General features: G+C 40.3%; 3 protein-coding genes across 3 annotated transcripts in view; 1 reads left to right on the top strand and 2 right to left on the bottom strand.

The window, feature by feature from the left end:
• dgkg (diacylglycerol kinase, gamma) overlaps positions 1-1008 on the bottom strand; it is a 112090-nt gene extending 111082 nt beyond the window's left edge. Inside the window, exon 1 of the mRNA XM_061970949.2 lies at positions 698-1008. The gene's annotated coding sequence lies outside the window, so the exon portion shown is untranslated. The remainder of the gene's footprint in view (positions 1-697) is intronic.
• Positions 1009-8782: 7774 nt separating this feature from the next.
• On the bottom strand, positions 8783-12300 carry LOC133613419 (gamma-crystallin B-like). Its single transcript, XM_061970947.2, has 3 exons — positions 12137-12300; positions 9187-9429; positions 8783-9118 (listed from the first exon to the last, which is right to left on the bottom strand). Exons 1-3 carry the CDS (start codon positions 12152-12154, stop codon positions 8846-8848), a joined length of 534 nt encoding a protein of 177 aa, XP_061826931.2. The 5' UTR covers positions 12155-12300; the 3' UTR covers positions 8783-8845.
• A 618-nt stretch (positions 12301-12918) lies between these two features.
• LOC133613418 (gamma-crystallin M3-like) lies at positions 12919-13752 on the top strand. Its single transcript, XM_061970945.1, has 3 exons — positions 12919-13003; positions 13077-13325; positions 13393-13752. Exons 1-3 carry the CDS (start codon positions 12995-12997, stop codon positions 13672-13674), a joined length of 540 nt encoding a protein of 179 aa, XP_061826929.1. The 5' UTR covers positions 12919-12994; the 3' UTR covers positions 13675-13752.
• The last annotated feature ends 4474 nt before the right edge of the window (positions 13753-18226 follow it).

Here is an 18226-nt window from a genome sequence, read left to right as displayed (position 1 = left end):
GTGTGTATATATATGCAAATATGTACAGTATGTGTGTGTGTATATGCATATGTATGTGTGTATATACACACACACACACACACATATATATATATACACATACCGGTATATATATATACACACATACATGTATATATACACACACACATACACATATATATATACACACACATACACATATATATATATATATATATATATATATATATATATATATATATATATATACATACACACACACATATATATATATATATATACACATTTACACACACACACACACACACACACACACACACACACACACACACACACACACACACACACACACACACACACACACACACACACACACATTCAGTTTTAATCAAGTTAATATCACTTTCATGTTTGAGCAACAGGTGTGTGCTTTCATTTGTTTGAGGACAATTACAAACTGCAATGCCAAATCGACATCATTTGCAGGAGGAATCTAACAATAAAATGGACCTAATAAAAAGAAAACTTGGAAGTCCTTTCAACATTATACATCTGGGTAAAATGTTCGGCTATAACGTAACCGTAAATTAGACCGTCATTTAAGGTATACAGACGTAATTCGATCGGACGCTAAGCTAGCATGTAGCATTATTGACTTTGAATGGATGCTGCCACGGTTGCACTGTTTAACCAATAATCAAAGAATAGATTGACTCACCGCTGACGAGGGGTCTAAACTAAAGATGAAGACAATGTCCAGGAAGCAGGTTTGTTCCTCGTTCGTAGATCGAGTTGACCATAAAAACGCAACCAGAGCACAGGGGCCACAGTGATTAGCAACAACTGGGGAGGAGGATGTTCGACAGGTGGCGCCAGGATTTAAAGGGGCAGCGTCAATTGAGTCATCCGGAAATGTGACATCACCTTGATTGATTTAATTCAGTGGTCCCCAACCACCGGGCCGCGGCCCGGTACCGGTGTTGTACCGAAATCTGTTACCCATCGGAATTTGTAACTCCAGGGGGCGATGTTCCCATGGCGTTTGTTTGATGGTTAAACGGCAAGCCCAAAGAGGAGGAGAAGAAGAACGCTTGCGTAAATGGCGTAAACTATCCTTAATGCTGAAACGTCAGTTGTCAGAATTTCAGCATTAATAAATTACACATATACATGTATAGCCTTGTCTATATTGGAAAATGTATGTGTGTGAGAGAGAATCAACAGCTGATACAATGGACTCATACTATAATGAAAGTAAGTCATTGATTTCCAGAAAATGTGAAATGTATTAATGCTGAAATTCTGACAACTGACGTTTCAGCATTAAGCAAGCGTTCTTCTTCTCCTCCTCTTTGGGTTTGCCGTTTAACCATCAAACAAACGCCATGGGAACATCGCCCCCTGGAGTTACAAATTCCGATGGGTAACAGATTTCGGTACAACACCGGTGGATCGATTGGTACCGGGCCGCACAAGAAATTAAAAAATAAAAAAATAAATAGAAAAAAATTGTTTTTAAATTTTTTCAATTTTTTTTATTAAATCAACTTAAAAAACACAAGCAGTGCCGGCCCAAGCCTCCATGGGGCCCTAAGCAAAATTTGATTTTGGGGCCCTCTATTTCTGCCAATAATATTGATTGTTGATCATTCACACACCTACTATAAACTCATTGCGGCTCTGGCAGTGTTGTTTACATTATCCTATTGTCAGCCTGGCATGTCTTTACAAATGACATGTCATTTATAAAGATATGGGGGTGGCCCAGTTAAGAACATAAATAATACCAATGAATGAACGAATGATGTCCAGAGTGCCACATATGGTTCCTAATCTTAAAATGTAATTACTAGTTTATATTTTTAGTTAATTGTTCATATTTAATGTTTACTTTGTACAAAGAGAGCGCAGTCTACTGAAGTTAAATTCATCAATAGTTTTCCCCTTTGAAAGACGCAAGGTAAATTCCTTCCATTTCACCATGTTGCTACAATGATCTTCACTGATTTCATGCTGTTTCAGCAGTGCACCTATGTTGACCCAATCCCGCTGTCCCTCGGCTGCCAGTTTCAAGGACTTTTTGGAAAATAATTTGCAGCAAAAGCAATAGACTGCATCTTTACTTCTTGAATAAGTCAGCCAGCTACGCTTGACTTTTTCCCCATTGACTAGCTGTCTGTAGGTATAATGATAATGAAAACTTCGGCGATCATGCCGTTTGGGGAATGAAAAGTTCTCCTTAATAGACAGTGGTCCTCTGATCACCTGCTCAGTCCTGTCTGAATCTGAGAGGAAAGAAGGCCACTCAGCTGGGTCAACTGGCGAAGCTGATGATGGTCCATGGTGTGATGGGGACGTTGTGGTGGAAGTTGCTGAGGAAGTGACCAAAGAAAGACAATGACTAAAAAAGAAGGACCTATAAGGTCATTAAATTGCACTGTTGGACATAATTATTAATCTCAGAATGTTCTGCAGTACAATGAGCAATTATAAAGGGTGTTTTGCAGTTAACTTACTAGATAAATCAGCTGTGGTTTTAGACATGGAGGGGACAGTGGGCACAGAGGATGGAGGTGTGTGAGAGAGCACTGTAGAGGATGGAGATGGACCTAAGATGAAATACATACATACATACATATAGGCACACATATTAATGAGATACTTTGACTATATTAATTTCCCTTTGGGTGTAATGTTTATACGAAGAAATTAAATGTATACTGTATGGTGACAGTCTTTTCCTCACCTGATTCATCACTCACAGTTGAGCCTGAGGATGTGGACTGGCTCTGGGCTGATTCTGTGCCTCCAAAGTATTTTAACAATGCTCCTGGGGAAGTTTCACATAACTTATGAATTGATGTAAAAAAAATAATGTTTATTTTACTCACATAAATTACCGTGCTCTGCTGCTAATTTGTGCAAACAATATATCTCACTAGTAACCTGATGCTAAAAACATATTGCTAGCACCGCGCTAGCTAGCTAACGTCACCTAGCTAAAGCTAATTACAGCTACAAATCTCTTTGATAAACTTTTTATTACCAAGTCATGCAAACATACCTTTATCATGGCATTTTTTTCTCCTCTTCCACTTTCTTCTTCTTCCTTTTTTCTGCACCTGAAGGATATGTCCTTTTTTGTGACATTGTTTGCCTCTATCTGCGCTTTTGATGCCCAGTGCGCACTGGCAAACGTCACAGGTGCAGCAGAGGCAGCTTTACATTTAAAGAGAGGCAGGAAGAATCACTAGGCCTAGATCAGCAGCAGCACTCTGTTGACCTAAAATTGTGTTTTTGTACAATAATGTATCTTTGATCATTTAGAAATCATCAGTCAGACTCAGGGCCGGCCCGTGGCATAGGCCGTATAGGCAAATGCTAAGGGCGCCGTCCATCAGGGGGCGCCACGCCAGTGCCACAAATGCTGGGAGAAAAAAAGAAAAAAGAAAAAAAGTTGGTACTATTATTTCTAAATACAAAAAATAATCCCACGTTAATTAAAATGCAAAGTAAAGCCTATTTAATAGAAATATTATTTGTTACAACATTACGCCCCCCCCCCCCACCCCCTCCTCCCCCGCACGGTGCGCCCCCTCCCTTCCCGTATCGTGACTCTTTTTGGACGTCCCCACATCAAAAAATCAACACAAGATGCCAAAACTGTCAGGTCCCCAGGGAAGAAAAAAGAGAAAAGAAGAGGAGGAGAAACGAGAAAAGACAGAGGTAGCAGGTAGGTAACGTTAGCCTACATGAAATTATTTGTCTGTTACAGAATGTGATAGTAACCTGGCTTTTTAGCATTAAGCTAATGTTACATGATTCGGCAATTGCTAATCAATAAATAGCTAGTTCTGTTTTAACGTCGGGTTAATATTGTGGAGGGGGCTAAATTGTTACGGAAAATAATAATGTAACGTTAGGTAATTACAGTACTCCCACTTTACATTCCTCAGGGACATTTCTTTCTTTCTTTAGTTTATTTCGAACATGAACACACTTACATCATAATACATCACACAATTTCATATCATTTCATTTTACATCATGCCCGAAAAGGAGTAGGAAGAAGCAAAGCTTATTTAATCCTACCTCTTTCCCACTTCAAAGCGTTTACAAATATATAGAATCATTTACTGACCTTTTTATATAATAAAATAACATCTATGAGTTAGTATACAACAGTTTTGTAATATGTAATTAATTAATTAATTCAGTCATTATTAACATACTGAGATGAAGAATATCTTATTTTCAATAAGGTTGAAAGTATTTCTCATAATTCTTCTTCTTTGTACTCTGTAAGCACTATTATTTTGAACAACCTCTTAAACTGGATCATATCAGTACAATTTTTAACTTTTTTACTTAATCTATTCCATAATTTAATTCCACATACTGATATGCTAAAAGTTCTAAGTGTTGTACGTGCATATAAATGTTTGTATTAGGTCTCTCTCAAGCAGGTGTTTTTTGTTTACATTGTTATTGCCTTCTGGTTAGCTAATGTTTGCCCGGCAGGTAATAGTCACTTTTCCACCCCTTTATATATTAGGTATAGTTGTAAGTAAAAAAAAAAGGTCAAAGACAAAGCTATTCGGGTTCTTGTGAGTATATACACTTCACTGCCGATGTGGGGGGGCGCCACCTAAAATCTTGCCTAGGGCGCCAGATTGGTTAGGGCCGGGCCTGGTCAGACTCCGTACATGCAAAAAATAAAAAATAAGAATTTTTTGTTAATTGCTTTTGGGGGCCCCCTGGTGGCCGCGGGGCCCTAAGCAAGCGCTTAGTACGTTTATGCCTTGGGCCGGCTCTGAACACAAGATACACTTACAATAAGTGCACCAACCCAAAAAAACTCCCTCCCCCATTTACACTCATTCACACTCATTAGCACAAAAGGGTTGTTTCTTTCTGTTATTAATATTACTGGTTCCTACATTATATATCAATATATATCAATACAGTCTGCAGGGATACAGTCCGTAAGCACACATGATTGTATTTTTTTATGACAGAAAATAAATAAATAATAATAATAAAAAAATAAAAAACCATAACGCCCCCCCACCCCCGGTCTGTGGGTCAAATTTTCAAGCGTTGACCGGTCCACAGTTACAAAAAGGTTGGGGACCACTGATTTAATTGATTAAAGACTAAAGTCTTGGACACACCTACTTGTGATGGTTGGAGGAAACCTCATGAGGTGTTGATTGACTTGAGACAAGGCAGAAGACACCACCTGCTGGTAAAATGTATGATTACAAACAACTGAATTTTACCTGCATAATGTGTAATGCATTGAATTGTTGCATCCGTGATGTCACATAATAATCTCTTAATAATACTGCCGGCAGTCCATGTAATTGTACCGTTGCTGTATTTACATTGGCGGTGATTGCATCATTGCCTTATATCTACTCAGCCTACCATTCTAAGTTACGGTTTGGTTACCTCAGCCATCTTTGTACTCCTTCTGCTATCTGGGTATTTTAGATAGATTTACAAAGCCTATGAGATATATTTTTAATCCGCTTAAACTTTTTGCATCAAAAATATTTTTGACGTTTAGAGGTGTACTATTTATTAAATTATTTTATTTATGTATTTATTTGACAGGGACAGTACAGTTAAATATTGCTACTGTTGTGTCAGACCAGTCTTCCTCTCATGGAATAAAAGTCACTGGTAAATCCCAAATTCTTTCAGATTACATATATGTTGAGTAAGAAGGACCATCAAGACAGAATAGGAATATTATCAAGTTTTACTAAATATTTAGGAGACCAGTCTTGCAGTGTGTTAATAGCAGCATCTAGAAGTGGTCTAAAAATCAAACGTGAAGAGACAGCTTATTGAGTACGAAAACAACTCCCTCCCGCCCAGAAAGGAATACAGCCTCATTGTTGTAATACAGATGAGGTAAAAAGGGAGTATATCATACTCCCGATACACATTCCAACGTCTTCAAGGTAAGGCACAGAGTTTACTTGCGGACCTGAGATCGGTAGGTTGTGAGTTCAAACCCCGGCCAAGTCATACCAAAGACTATAAAAATTGGACCCATTACCTCCCTGCTTGGCACTCAGCATCAAAGGTTGAAATTGGGGGTTAAATCACCAAAAATGATTCCCGGGCGTGGCCACCGCTGCTGCCCACTGCTCCCCTCACCTCCCAGGGGGTGATCAACGGTGATGGGTCAAATGCAGAGAATAATTTCCCCACACCTAGTGTGTGTGTGACAATCATTGGTACTTGAACTTTAACTTAACATAAGATTCAAGCACAAAGTGTACACATGGGAAAATATTAGCTGCTTTAAACATGGCTATGAATAACGAAATCACTCTTAAAAATATATGCATTCCCCACACTATGTCAAAGTACATAAGACTTCTAGCCACAGGTTAATTTGTCCTTGGTTAGATTTTTTTTAAAAGAGTTGAGAAAAGTGTAAACCACATACAAAAGGATTAAGACAAGTACAATAATAAAAACACATTGAAAATAATTGGCCCCATTTGTCCACACTACATCCAGTTCTAGTGCTCACACTTCTGATTTTTCTCAAGCCACTTTTTCAGTTTTGTGGAAAAAAGTAAATAGACATTAGGATAGTAATATGTTAGGAATGAATTGCTAAACTTTTTTTTTTCTTATTTATAAACATGGTTTGTCTTTGGACTGTTTTATGCAGTTTATGTATTTTATCAACAGTGAAATATGTTATATTAGGTTATGTTATGTAACAAGCATGTGGTTGTATGTGGTACTAAAAAAGGACAGGGACCTCACTTTTAAAAAATGTTTCTAACAGGACAAATTTTTAATTTATGACGTCTGATTATGCCGCTAGAGCTACTCAACCAACCATTCTAAGTTACGGTTTGGTTGCGGTGGCCATCTTTGTACTCATCCTGCTATCTGGGTATTAAACAGTTCCACGATTCAAAGTATATCGCTTTAAAAAGCCTAAGATTATATTTTTTTCAAATGTATAAACGTTTTGCATCAAAATTAGTTTTGAAATACAAGAGGATATAGTATTATAGGATATGCTGAGATATATCACTCATTAACTTTCTTTTCTTCTAAACATGGTTTTGTTTTCAAGCTGTTCTACACAGTTTATATATTTCACTAACCTTTCACATTAGAATAGACACAGTCCCAATTCTCAACAATACGAGTACCCTTTTGTGTACTTTAGTGTGTGTTCAAATGTGTTCATAAATGTTCTTATTTGTATCTAACATTGAACGCTGAGCTGTGCTGTCCAGTTGTTCTCTTGTTTTCTTAGACGTACGTGTCTCATTTGCAAGTGTTGTGCTCGTATTTTATTTTCTAGCAGACTGTGCATGAAGTTGCAACTCCAAGATGTTAGATGGCAGCATTGTATAGGCTAGAGCGTGTTGCTGGCCTTGTTTCTTGTTGAGTCCTTGAAAGTGTTTGTACTGTAGGTATTTTTCTTAGTACACACCAGCTGTTTTGGCTAGAATATGCATTTTATTTGATGTTTTGATTAGCAAATGTGGAAGTGTTGAAATCGCCATGTAAAATCGCTAATGCTAATCTTTAGCATGCCTACAGCAAACACCCAATGTAAAATAGCATCGAGCCTGCATATTTTGAAAAGTGGAGCCTCACGGTACGTTTGAGTGTCTTCTTTTTGCTTTGTTGACATACAAAATTGTATCATTAGCTCGAGCAACCCTACTCAATTATTTTCTGCTATGCCCCCCCCCCCCCCCCCCCACCCCCCACCCTCTCCCAGGATTTTTTTTTTCTTTTTTTCCCCCGCTTCCATTCAACACCGTGGCTAAAAATAGTCAAATGTATTTATTAAATTGTTATAAGTACACCTCTGCATAACATTGTATCCTCAGTAACATTTTGCAACTGGCCATGATGGCACGTGTTAGAAAATTTTTTTATATGGAAAAATAAAAATAAAAATAAAATAAAATATTTGAAATAATTAAAATAAATCAATAATAATTCAAAAATAATCAAATTAAATTAAATATGAAAAAAATAATTAAAATAAATCAATAATGATAATAAAAATAAAAATATAGAAAAATACCGTTGATTTAATGTGAATCGGTACCTGGTAGCTCCTATGAAAGTAACAGATTCAGTACCGATCCCTAGTTCTTTTCTTTTTTGTCCTGTCCATCTTCTCAGGCAAATCATATAGTTGATGTAGATGCCCATATCGGCTGTACAAATTTACTTTACAATTTGTGGGATAATTCTCTTGTTGCCTTATTTGTATTTGACTTTATTTAAATGGATTTATACTATTACTTGGTGCAGCCGGCCGGAGCCGGAGGGGATAGAAAGAGAAAAAAAGAAGACAGAGGGGGAAATTGTGGGGACAAGAGGGGGATAAGACAGAGAGACAAAAACAACAACAGCAAACACAACAATAACAACAACAACAACAATAGAACTACATCAGCAAATAGGATATGATGGACATATGATGGTAAAAGTGATAGCAAAGAAGCAGTGAGTGAAATAAATAATAATACAGAAATGACAATGAACATTATTTCACTACAAATGGAGCAATACGAATATCAATAGAAATAGCACTATTGATAATGAATAATAACAATTACCTCTATTATCAACAATACAATACGATCCCTAGTTCTACACGAAGCATGTGTTCTGCGTAGCCTTCAAGGAGGGGTGGTCCTGATCAGCAGTCATGTCAGGGTTCATCTCTTGAGCTTTAATCGACAACAACTGCTATGAACTTTCAACATGCCGAAAAACTTGACACCGGCAAATGTTTCCTACACCACTTCTTTATTGCGCAGAGTCACGTTGTGTCACAATTCCAGAACAAGGTCATCTAAACGCAGAGGACTCGCCGGAGGGATCCCACTGTGGAGTCCGGGGCGGCCCATTCTGTGTGGCGGCGGTACTGTCCCCTCTCCAGAAGGTACTGGTGTCCGCGGTAGTCTGGAAGCTCGTAGAGGACCCAGGCGCCATCCTGCACTTGGGCCGAGTGGACCGCCCCCTGGAGCCAAAGGTCGGACAGCTGGGAGACGTCCTGCGTGCACTCAAGCGTCTGACCGCCAAAGTCAGGACGCTCGAAGACGCGGATTCTGAAGGCGCCGGAAACCTAAAAGACAAAGTCCAGACTTGACGTGGTTGTCTGAAGACGTCCGAGAGCGTCTTCACCCATCCTACATTTGGGATGACGTGACAGGAGCGGACGCTGTCGGTGTAACCCATCCATTGGCGGTAGTCCGGGTACTCCCCTTTGGTCAGGACGTACTGGTAGCCCAGGTAGTTAGGCCTCTCAAACAGAACCCAGGCCCCGCTCTTAACTCTGACTGAGCTGCAGCGACTCAGGTGACCGTTCAGTTCAGGACAGTCGCTGCTACACTCGTAATAGTCCCCCTGGTAGTTCTGGTCTTGGTAGAATGTGATCTAGAAGCAAAATAGTCAGAGTGTGGTTGAGCAGTGAAAACATACCGACTCTTATGAATATATCAGTCAGGATTTCACAATATCGGCAATTCAACGCAAATTATGTGCAACTTTGTCCAATGCCTGCACATTTTGACCCATGGAGTTTGTCTCAAACGCGCACATCAACTGTCTAATCCAAGGGTGTCCTAACTTTTTCCAGCGAGGGTCACCTACATAAAAATTGAAGGCTGTGAGGGCCACTTTGATACCTTTTCTACAATAAAAAAACACTATATACACAATATAAATCCATCAATATATGCTAAACTATCTGAACAACAACCAGAAATGGGTATATTTCGTCAAAAAGTGCCTCCGCAGGTTATATTTCTTTGAGACCGTGTTTTCTTAATTGCAAAGTAAAACTTTCACACTGCACTGTCAATAAAGTCATTATTCTGCCCTCGCTACTCGTTTCCAGCGTGTGCAGCTAGTTAACTGCATGAAGAAAAGAAGCTCCAGTTTTTGTTGGGGATTGATGTTATAAACAGGAAATACAACCATATTAGCCCAGTGCTTAGAGAATAGACTTTACAACAGCTGTCTTTGTGTACAAGTCTCTTCATGGTCAAGTACATCTCTGACGCGTTAGAGCCATCAATCAATCAATCAATGTTTATTTATATAGCCCTAAATCACAAGTGTCTCAAAGGGCTGCACAAGCCACAACGACATCCTCGGTACAGAGCCATAAGAACCATCTCGACCTCTGAGAACCTCAGGGAGTGGTCTCCTGCTGAACCAAACATGGTGAAACTGCGTTTGAGTTTTATGCTCCTACAATCTGTTTTGGTGTTCAAATCCAGCCTGAAAACACTTTTATTTAATTGTGCATATGACAACTGAAAGTGTTTTATCTACACGCTTGGATTTTATTTTGAATTGCGGTTATCTTTGTGATAATTTTATTTTATGATAATAACTTGAATTACGATTATTTTATTTCTATGGTTGTCTTCTTGTAACTTTCTGTAAAGCACTTTGAATTGAATTGTTCTCTACAAATAAACTTGCCTTGCCTTGCCTTACTGACTGACCGCCACTTGAGGGCGCATTTGCATGGTGTCTGAGGATTATGATAGGTTATACCAGTGATTTATAACCTTTTTTGAGCCAAGGCACATTTTTTGTGTTGACAAAATCCGGAGGCACACCACCAGCAGAAATCATTAAACAACGAAACTCAGTTGACAGTAAAAAGTCGTTGTCGCAATTGTTGGATATGACTTTAAACCATAACCAACCATGCATCAATATAGCTCTTGTCTCAAAGTAGGTGTACTGTCACCACCTGTCACATCACGCCGTGACTTATTTGCATTTTTTTGCTGTTTTCCTGTGTGTAGTGTTTTAGTTCTTGTCTTGCGCTCCAATTTTGGTGGCTTTTTCTCTTTTTTTGGTATTTTCCTGGAGCCGTTTCAGGTCTTCCTTTGAGAGATATTTCCCGCATCTACTTTGTTTTTATCCTTCTTCGTGGGGACTTTGTCGATTGTCATGTCATGTTCGGATGTTACATTGTGGACGCCATCTTTGCTCCACAGTAAGTCTTTGCTGTTGTCCAGCATTCTGTTTTTGTTTACTTTGTAGCCAGTTCAGTTTTAGTTTCGTTGTGCATAGCCTTCCCTAAGCTTCAATGCCTTTTCTTAGGGGCACTCACCTTTTATTTATTTTTGGTTTAAGCATTAGACACCCTTTTACCTCCACGCTGCTTCCCGCTGTTTACGAAATCTACAAAGCAATTAGCTACCTGCTGCCACCTACTGATATGGAAGAGTATTACACGGTTACTCTGCCAAGCTCTCGACAGCACCAACACTCAACAACAACACATCATTTACAGACTATAATTACTGGTTTGCAAAAAATATTTTTTACCGCAAATCGGTGAAATTAGATAATCCCACGGCACAGTGGTTGAAAAACACTGGGTTATACTGTAGGCCAAGAGGATTAAACTAAATTGTTTTGGGGGCCACATTTCCAGAAATCTAAGAACCTTCACTATTTGTCCTGTTTTGTTTATTCCGGAGAACTAGCATCCTCTACAGTGGACATTTGATTTATTTTGTCAGAGCTACAGGAACGTTCCGCTGTTTTTAAAGACCCTCTGCAAAGTTGTGAGTTTCTCTTTTTGTATCGAACTCACTGGCCAGCAGTTAAATAGCCCAGATGATGAAAGAGAGACGATCCAAAGTGGAACCTTGAGGAACACCATGAGTGTAACTAAATAAGTTGAACAAATGACTACTGACTCCATCTGAAGTAGAAACAAGCTACAGAAACACCTGAGTCACATAAATCACAATACAAAAGCAAATTTTAACTGCCAAAAAGGAGATTACTTAAAGCGGAGCCTTGAGGAACGTCTAAGTTGTGTAAATCACAAGTTCGGACCCCAGTGTTCTATGATTGCTAGCGAGGTCAATGCAAGGATCTGCTAATGTGTTTACACAGCTACAAGTTCCTCTTTACAACAGGAGCTCATTAGTGTTGCTAGGAATTTGATGCAAAAATGTTTGTATCCATAGTTTTGAACTGAACTCAGGGGCCATAATGGTGTCATTACCGGGCCAGATTTGGCCCCCAGGCCTCCAGTTGAATAAGCTACATATATGCTGTAGGTTTGAAATGTTCAAAATGGCAAATAAAAACAAAATTCTCCTACCTTCCCCGCAGATTCCATGTTTGGGCCTCACACCACCTTTTTAGCTCACGGTGTATCAGAACATTCCCAACACAGCCGCTCTAGATTTATACTGCCGCCGCGTAGCGCACCGCCAGAGCATCATTGTCATTCCAATAGCCTCAGCATTTACCGCTAATCTGCACGCTACAACTGTCAGCGGTGCGGACGCGGTTGAAGATGAGCTGGCAACAAAAGCCCAGAAATATATGTTTGCTTGTAAAGTCACTTCTTTCATATGTATAGCTTGTGTGCTATTGTGTGCTTAGCTGTTGTGTAGCTGCTAGTAGCCTATAGATGTGTGACTGGACTAAAATAGAAGAGAAGACCAACCGTGTGGGCTTATAGAAGGAGGTTTAGATGTACACTAGGGGGAAAATGTCGGATCCACTTCAGAATGTGCCGGGGTCTTCAGTGCTTTTTAGCGCTCGCACTGAATACATAAAGTCATAAACGGCTTTTTTTTCCAATCCTGGAAATTCCAGGCAGATTTGTACGAAGTACAGTATGAACGTCTCTCGGCCGACACAATGCGATGATTGGCAGTCAGGTGTCAGAGTTGCCGGGGTCCAACAAAGCGCTCGGCAGAGCGAATACAATAGAGGCCCGGCTGAAGCGTCCTCGCCCCATAGGAGAGCGGGTCACAATTGGCACCGGACCAGATGCATACAGTGGAATAATAAGCACTTACAGAGCGATTGGACAAACATCAGAGGCTGCTGAGTAAGTATGTTCCGCACAATGGCTCCATAGATTGTTTGGCTATCGTGACGCCTATAAAAGGTTCGGCGGCCGGGCAGAGAAGCAGCAGTGCAATCGAGGACAGGATCGGACGCGAACATGGGCAGAGTAAGCCAGAGGGAAGCCAGTTCTCTACAAGAAAGGTAGCGGTGGCGATTCTTATTGTTCTTTGCCCTTCCAGATCATCTTCTACGAGGACAGGAACTTCCAGGGTCGCTCCTACGAGACCAGCAACGACTGCGCCGAGTTGACCTCCTTCCTGAGCCGCTGCAACTCGTGCCGGGTGGAGAGCGGCTGCTTCATGGTCTATGAGCGGGCCAACTTCATGGGCCACCAGATGCTGGTGCGCAGGGGAGAGTACCCCGACAACCAGCGCCTGATGGGCATGAGCTTGAGCGACTGCATCCGTTCCTGCCGCACGATCCCCATGGTAAGGACGCCAGGAACATTCCGATCAGCAACCGCTAGCGAAAGCTCTTAACGTTCTTAATCTGCAGCACCGAGGCCCCTTCAGGATGAGGATCTACGAGAGGGAGAACTTTGGAGGTCAGATGAACGAGCTGTTGGACGACTGCGACAACATCGTGGACCGCCTGCGCATGTCCGACTGCCTCTCCGCCCAGGTGATGGAGGGCCACTGGCTGATGTATGAGCAGCCCCAGTACCGAGGCAGGATGCTGTACCTGAGGCCTGGAGAGTACAGGAGCATGAGAGACATGGGCACGGGTCCCGTTGACATGAGGATCGGATCCATCAGACGCATCATGGAGTCCTGTTAGGCAAGAGAGAAAGGAGCCACAGGTGGAAAAAATGTAATGGATTCATATCAATAAATGCTTCATAATTCATGAATGAAAGGTGTTTGTGCGAGGATCCATTTCATGAACAAATTAGTAACTTAGAGGTTTTCAATGGGGGTCAACTTGGAAGGGATCTGCAGAGGTTGTGAAATTTTTGGTTGATTACATTTTTCCACACATTTTAAATGTCTTTAGATACACATGAACATTGATCCAACACAGCGCAGCGTAGTTAAGAAACATGAATGAAAACATGAATAATTGTATTATTATTATCATGTTAGCATGCTAATTAGTAGCCATTAGTGGCGCAAGCTGTCGGCTAATGATTAGGGTGCTCGTTGTCAGCTAGCAATCAGCAGCACTAGTTCCCAGCTGGTGATTAGAGTGCTAGCCTTCAGTAATCTATTAGCGCACCAGTTTCCAGCTAGCGGTTAGCGGCGCTAGTTGGCAGTTAGCGATAAGCGTGCTAGTTGCCAACTAGTGTTGCCAACTCCCTGGAAAAAAATAATAAGGGACACCTTGCAGGGATGGTCGACCTAATTTCTGTGGCCTTTTTTAATTTGTTTGAAAGGAGTTTTATACTTTCCACAAAGGTGGAATGGAGGCAACTAGACTCTTTTTTTGTTGTTGAAAATGCTTCAGACTTCCTTCCATTCACACTGTGAGGATTATATGACCTGATGACTGACAATCTACACGCGTATTTTTACACTATTTGACTCTAGGTCAGTGGTTCTTAACCTGGGTTCAATCGAAACCTAGGGGTTCGGTGAGTCGGCCTCAGGGGTTCGGCGGAGGTCAAAACACACCCAACTCATCGTGTAAATACAAACTTCTTCCTATCAGCGTATTACGGATATGGCAACAGCTGACTGGTTTGCAGGTGTGTAATTTATTGTGAGTTTATGCACTGTATTGGTTTTGTTGTTTGAACAAGGTGATGTTCATGCACGGTTCATTTTGTGCATCAGTAAAAAAAACATGGTAACACTTTAGTATGGGGAACATATTCACCATTAATTAGTTGCTTATTAACATGCAAATTAGTAACATATTGGCTCTTAACTAGTCATTATTAGGTACTTATTAATGCCTTATTCGGCATGGCCTTATTATAACCCTAACCCTCTAACCCTGACCCTAACCCTAACCAAATAACTCTAAATTAAGTCTTTATTACTTAGAATATGTTCCCCTAGTGTCCAATTAACTCTAAATTAAGTCTTTGTTACTTAGAATATGTTCCCCATACTAAAGTGTTACCAAAAACAAATTGTTCAATATAAAGAAATTTGTGCAAAACTTTTACTGACGTACATTACACTCACTTTAGTCTGCTGTACTGTTCGATGCGTGTTGGCTACTGTGGTGAAACTCGCTTGTGACGTCACTATTTAATCGTTTTTATATGAATACAAAATAACAATTGGTTCTTCAGAACTCTAAGTTGCGGCCACTTTAAGTACTGGCAGAGTGGAAAAACAATTGTGCTTGTTTGGGCTGCACTGTAACCATTAAACCATATCCAATTGTATTTACCGCAAAGTATGGACAAAACACAGTTTATTCGTCACAAAATGCCACAAATTTAGTCAGCCATTTTGAATATTCCGCTCCGAATACTTTCGGCTATTTTCGGAGATTGACATGAGTGTAGTAACGCTTCTGCACTCTGACCATATTATTAGATCAGTCATACTGGAAATACACAAATTGTAAAGAGATGTGGTGTTTATCATTCACAATCTTTATGTAAGACAAGAACACATACGCTTGGCTTTTTTACGCATTCAAAATTGTAAAAAAAATAGCTAACAATTGAGTCAACAGATGGAAGGTCCTCTCTTACGCCCATTATACTCTCTAAAAACATCCAGAATACTTCATTTACATGTCGTGACCTGAAAATTAACCAAAAATTAGTGATATTGTTATTACAAGCGCTAACGCAGACGGACTATTTTAGTGGTGCATTAATAGCAGTGAGCTAACGCTAGCTTAAGCTGCTATTGTTGACACACTGAGCCGACGGCTGCTTCTGCTTAGTCTCAAACTTGCTAAAAGTATATTCTAGATTATATTTCATGCATCTCTCACCTGTTAGTAGACAAATGTGGCCATGGACCAACAGGCTGGTCCACTTTCACAACCCACAAGGTGGCAAAAAGACCCCAAAAGATGCTTTTTTTAACCCTTTGTGAGGATTGTGATTGATTCACATAAATAAAAAAGGCCTAAGAAATTATGTGAGCATCCCGTCGGTCGACATACCGGCGAGAGTGAAAATATTACACTAAGTGTTTGTTTATTATGGTTTATTATGATTTGTTTGTATGTTTAGCATGCTGCTACTGCTAATAGTGTCAAAATGAAACGACATCCATCATTCTGCTTCTAAAACTTAATGCTCATCTTCTTTGTCTTCGGGATCAAATATATAAGGTTCTGGATCATCAATTTTCCCAAAGTAATTGTTGTTGGCTCTCACAAAGTCTGCTTGATTAGGATTGTTGTTGATGGGGAAGGGATCTGTGGTTCCTCACGCAAAGTCACACAATCACGTGACCGGCTTCCTCATTATCTCTCAAAATGGCTCTGGAATCTCTGTGAAATTGATACATTTTTGATAATTTCTGTTTACCTACAAACTTTGGAAGCGTTTTGGTGACATAAATCAGATATAGATGAATAATAGCTTTAATATAGAGGCAACTTGTTTTTCCACTCTACTGCTACTTTAAGCACATGGGACGGAAGTGAAGCTGGAGAGACAAAACTAGCATGGGAATCAGAAATGAATTTAAAAAATACGGCTGAAAATAAGTTACGGTTAGGGTTAGGTTTGGGCTTGGCTTGCATATAATCAGCCGAAAAAGCAATACATTTAACTCTAGAACAATAATCCAATCCAATCCACTTTATTTATATAGCACATTTAAACAACAAAATGTTTCCAAAGTGCTGCACAACAATATTAAACACAATTAAAAACAATATAAAATAAATATGATTAACAACGATTTTAAAGGGTAAAACCAATTAAAACAGTAAATAGAAATCAAAATTTTAAAAACACAGAGGACCACACAACTCACGTAGTGTTAAAAGCCAGAGAATAAAAGTGGGTCTTAAAACGAGACTTAAAACACTCCACTGTGGGAGCAGTTGGAATATGGAGGGGCAGAGTGTTCCAGAGCTTAGGGCCGACCACAGAGAAGGCCCTGTCTCCCCTGGTTTTAAGTCTGGTCTTGGGCACTACGAGCTGGAGCTGGCTCTCGGACCTGAGAGCGCGCGCAGGATTGTAAATTTGGATTAGGTCCGAGATATAATGAGGTGCCAGTCCATGTAAAGCTTTAAAAACAAACAGCAAGGTTTTTAAATCAATTCTAAAATGAACAGGGAGCCAGTGCAAACTCTCAAGGATTGGGATTATATGCTGGCGTCTCCTGGCCCCTGTTAAAAGTCGTGCTGCCGCGTTCTGGACTAACTGCAACCGGGAGAGAGCTTTTTGGCTAATGCCAGCATAAAGTGCATTGCAGTAGTCCAGGCCACTTGAAATAAAAGCATGCACGACTTGTTCACACATAATTTTGCAATGGTCCCAAGTCAGTGAGGGCCGGACCAAAAACTAAAATTTCCGTTTTTCCCTCATTCATTATTAAAAAAATCTGGGCTAACCAAACCTTGACGTCGCATAGACAGTTGAGAAGAGGTGTCAGGGGGCCGTGGCCTTTTGAAATCGGCATACAAATTTGGCAGTCGTCTGCATAAAAGTGATAAGACACTCCATGCCTCTTAAAAATCTCTCCAATCAGGAGGAGATATAGAGCGAACAGGATGGGGCCTAGAATAGATCCCTGGGGGACACCACAGTAAAGCGGAGCAGAAGAAGAGGTGGCGTCCCCCAGCCTGACAGAGAAGGACCTTTCTGACAGGTAGGATCTGAACCACTCTAATGCAGTCCCCCTGACACCCGCACAGTCTCTCAGGCGATCTAAAAGAATTGTGTGGTCGACTGTGTCAAAGATCTGAAAGCACTAAAATGGCAGAGCTGCCAGAATCAGACATTAAAAGCAAATCATTAAAAACCTTTAAAAGTGCAGATTCAGTACTGTGCAAAGCTTTGCATCCAATTCAATAACAACCGTGGTGGATTGCATTAGCCATCTTGGATCACGTTACAAATCAAGTGTCCACTCTTGTGTTGTCAGCGCCACTGTGGCCGTGTCTTCAAGACACGGTTAACTTGCGTTGTCGTCACCCTTTGTGACTGCAGCTATACCCTTTTTCATTAGGCCACTAAACCAACCCGGGAACATGATGCCTATGATGGCCACTCAAACCCGGTAATAAAAATACAGATCCAGAACCTTAAATTTTTGAACCTGAACACAAAGAGGATGAGCAATAAGTTTTAGAAGCTGAGTGCTAAACGGATGTAGCTTTATTGTGACACTATTAGCATCCGCAGCATTGCTAGGTGCTAAACATACAAACTAACTAGGGATGTCCGGTAATGGCTTTTTGC

The sequence above is a fragment of the Nerophis lumbriciformis genome, linkage group LG13 (assembly GCF_033978685.3).
Source record: "Nerophis lumbriciformis linkage group LG13, RoL_Nlum_v2.1, whole genome shotgun sequence".
NCBI classification, from domain to species: domain Eukaryota; kingdom Metazoa; phylum Chordata; class Actinopteri; order Syngnathiformes; family Syngnathidae; genus Nerophis; species Nerophis lumbriciformis.
This window is presented reverse-complemented; position numbering and strand designations above follow the sequence as displayed.

Excerpts from the sequence above, each read along its gene's own strand:
- LOC133613419 (XM_061970947.2), bottom strand. Across the intron at positions 9,119-9,186 it reads CCTGTCACGTCATCCCAAAT|GTTTCCGGCGCCTTCAGAAT; the intron begins GTAGGATGGGTG and ends TTTGTCTTTTAG.
- LOC133613418 (XM_061970945.1), top strand. Across the intron at positions 13,326-13,392 it reads CCTGCCGCACGATCCCCATG|CACCGAGGCCCCTTCAGGAT; the intron begins GTAAGGACGCCA and ends CTTAATCTGCAG.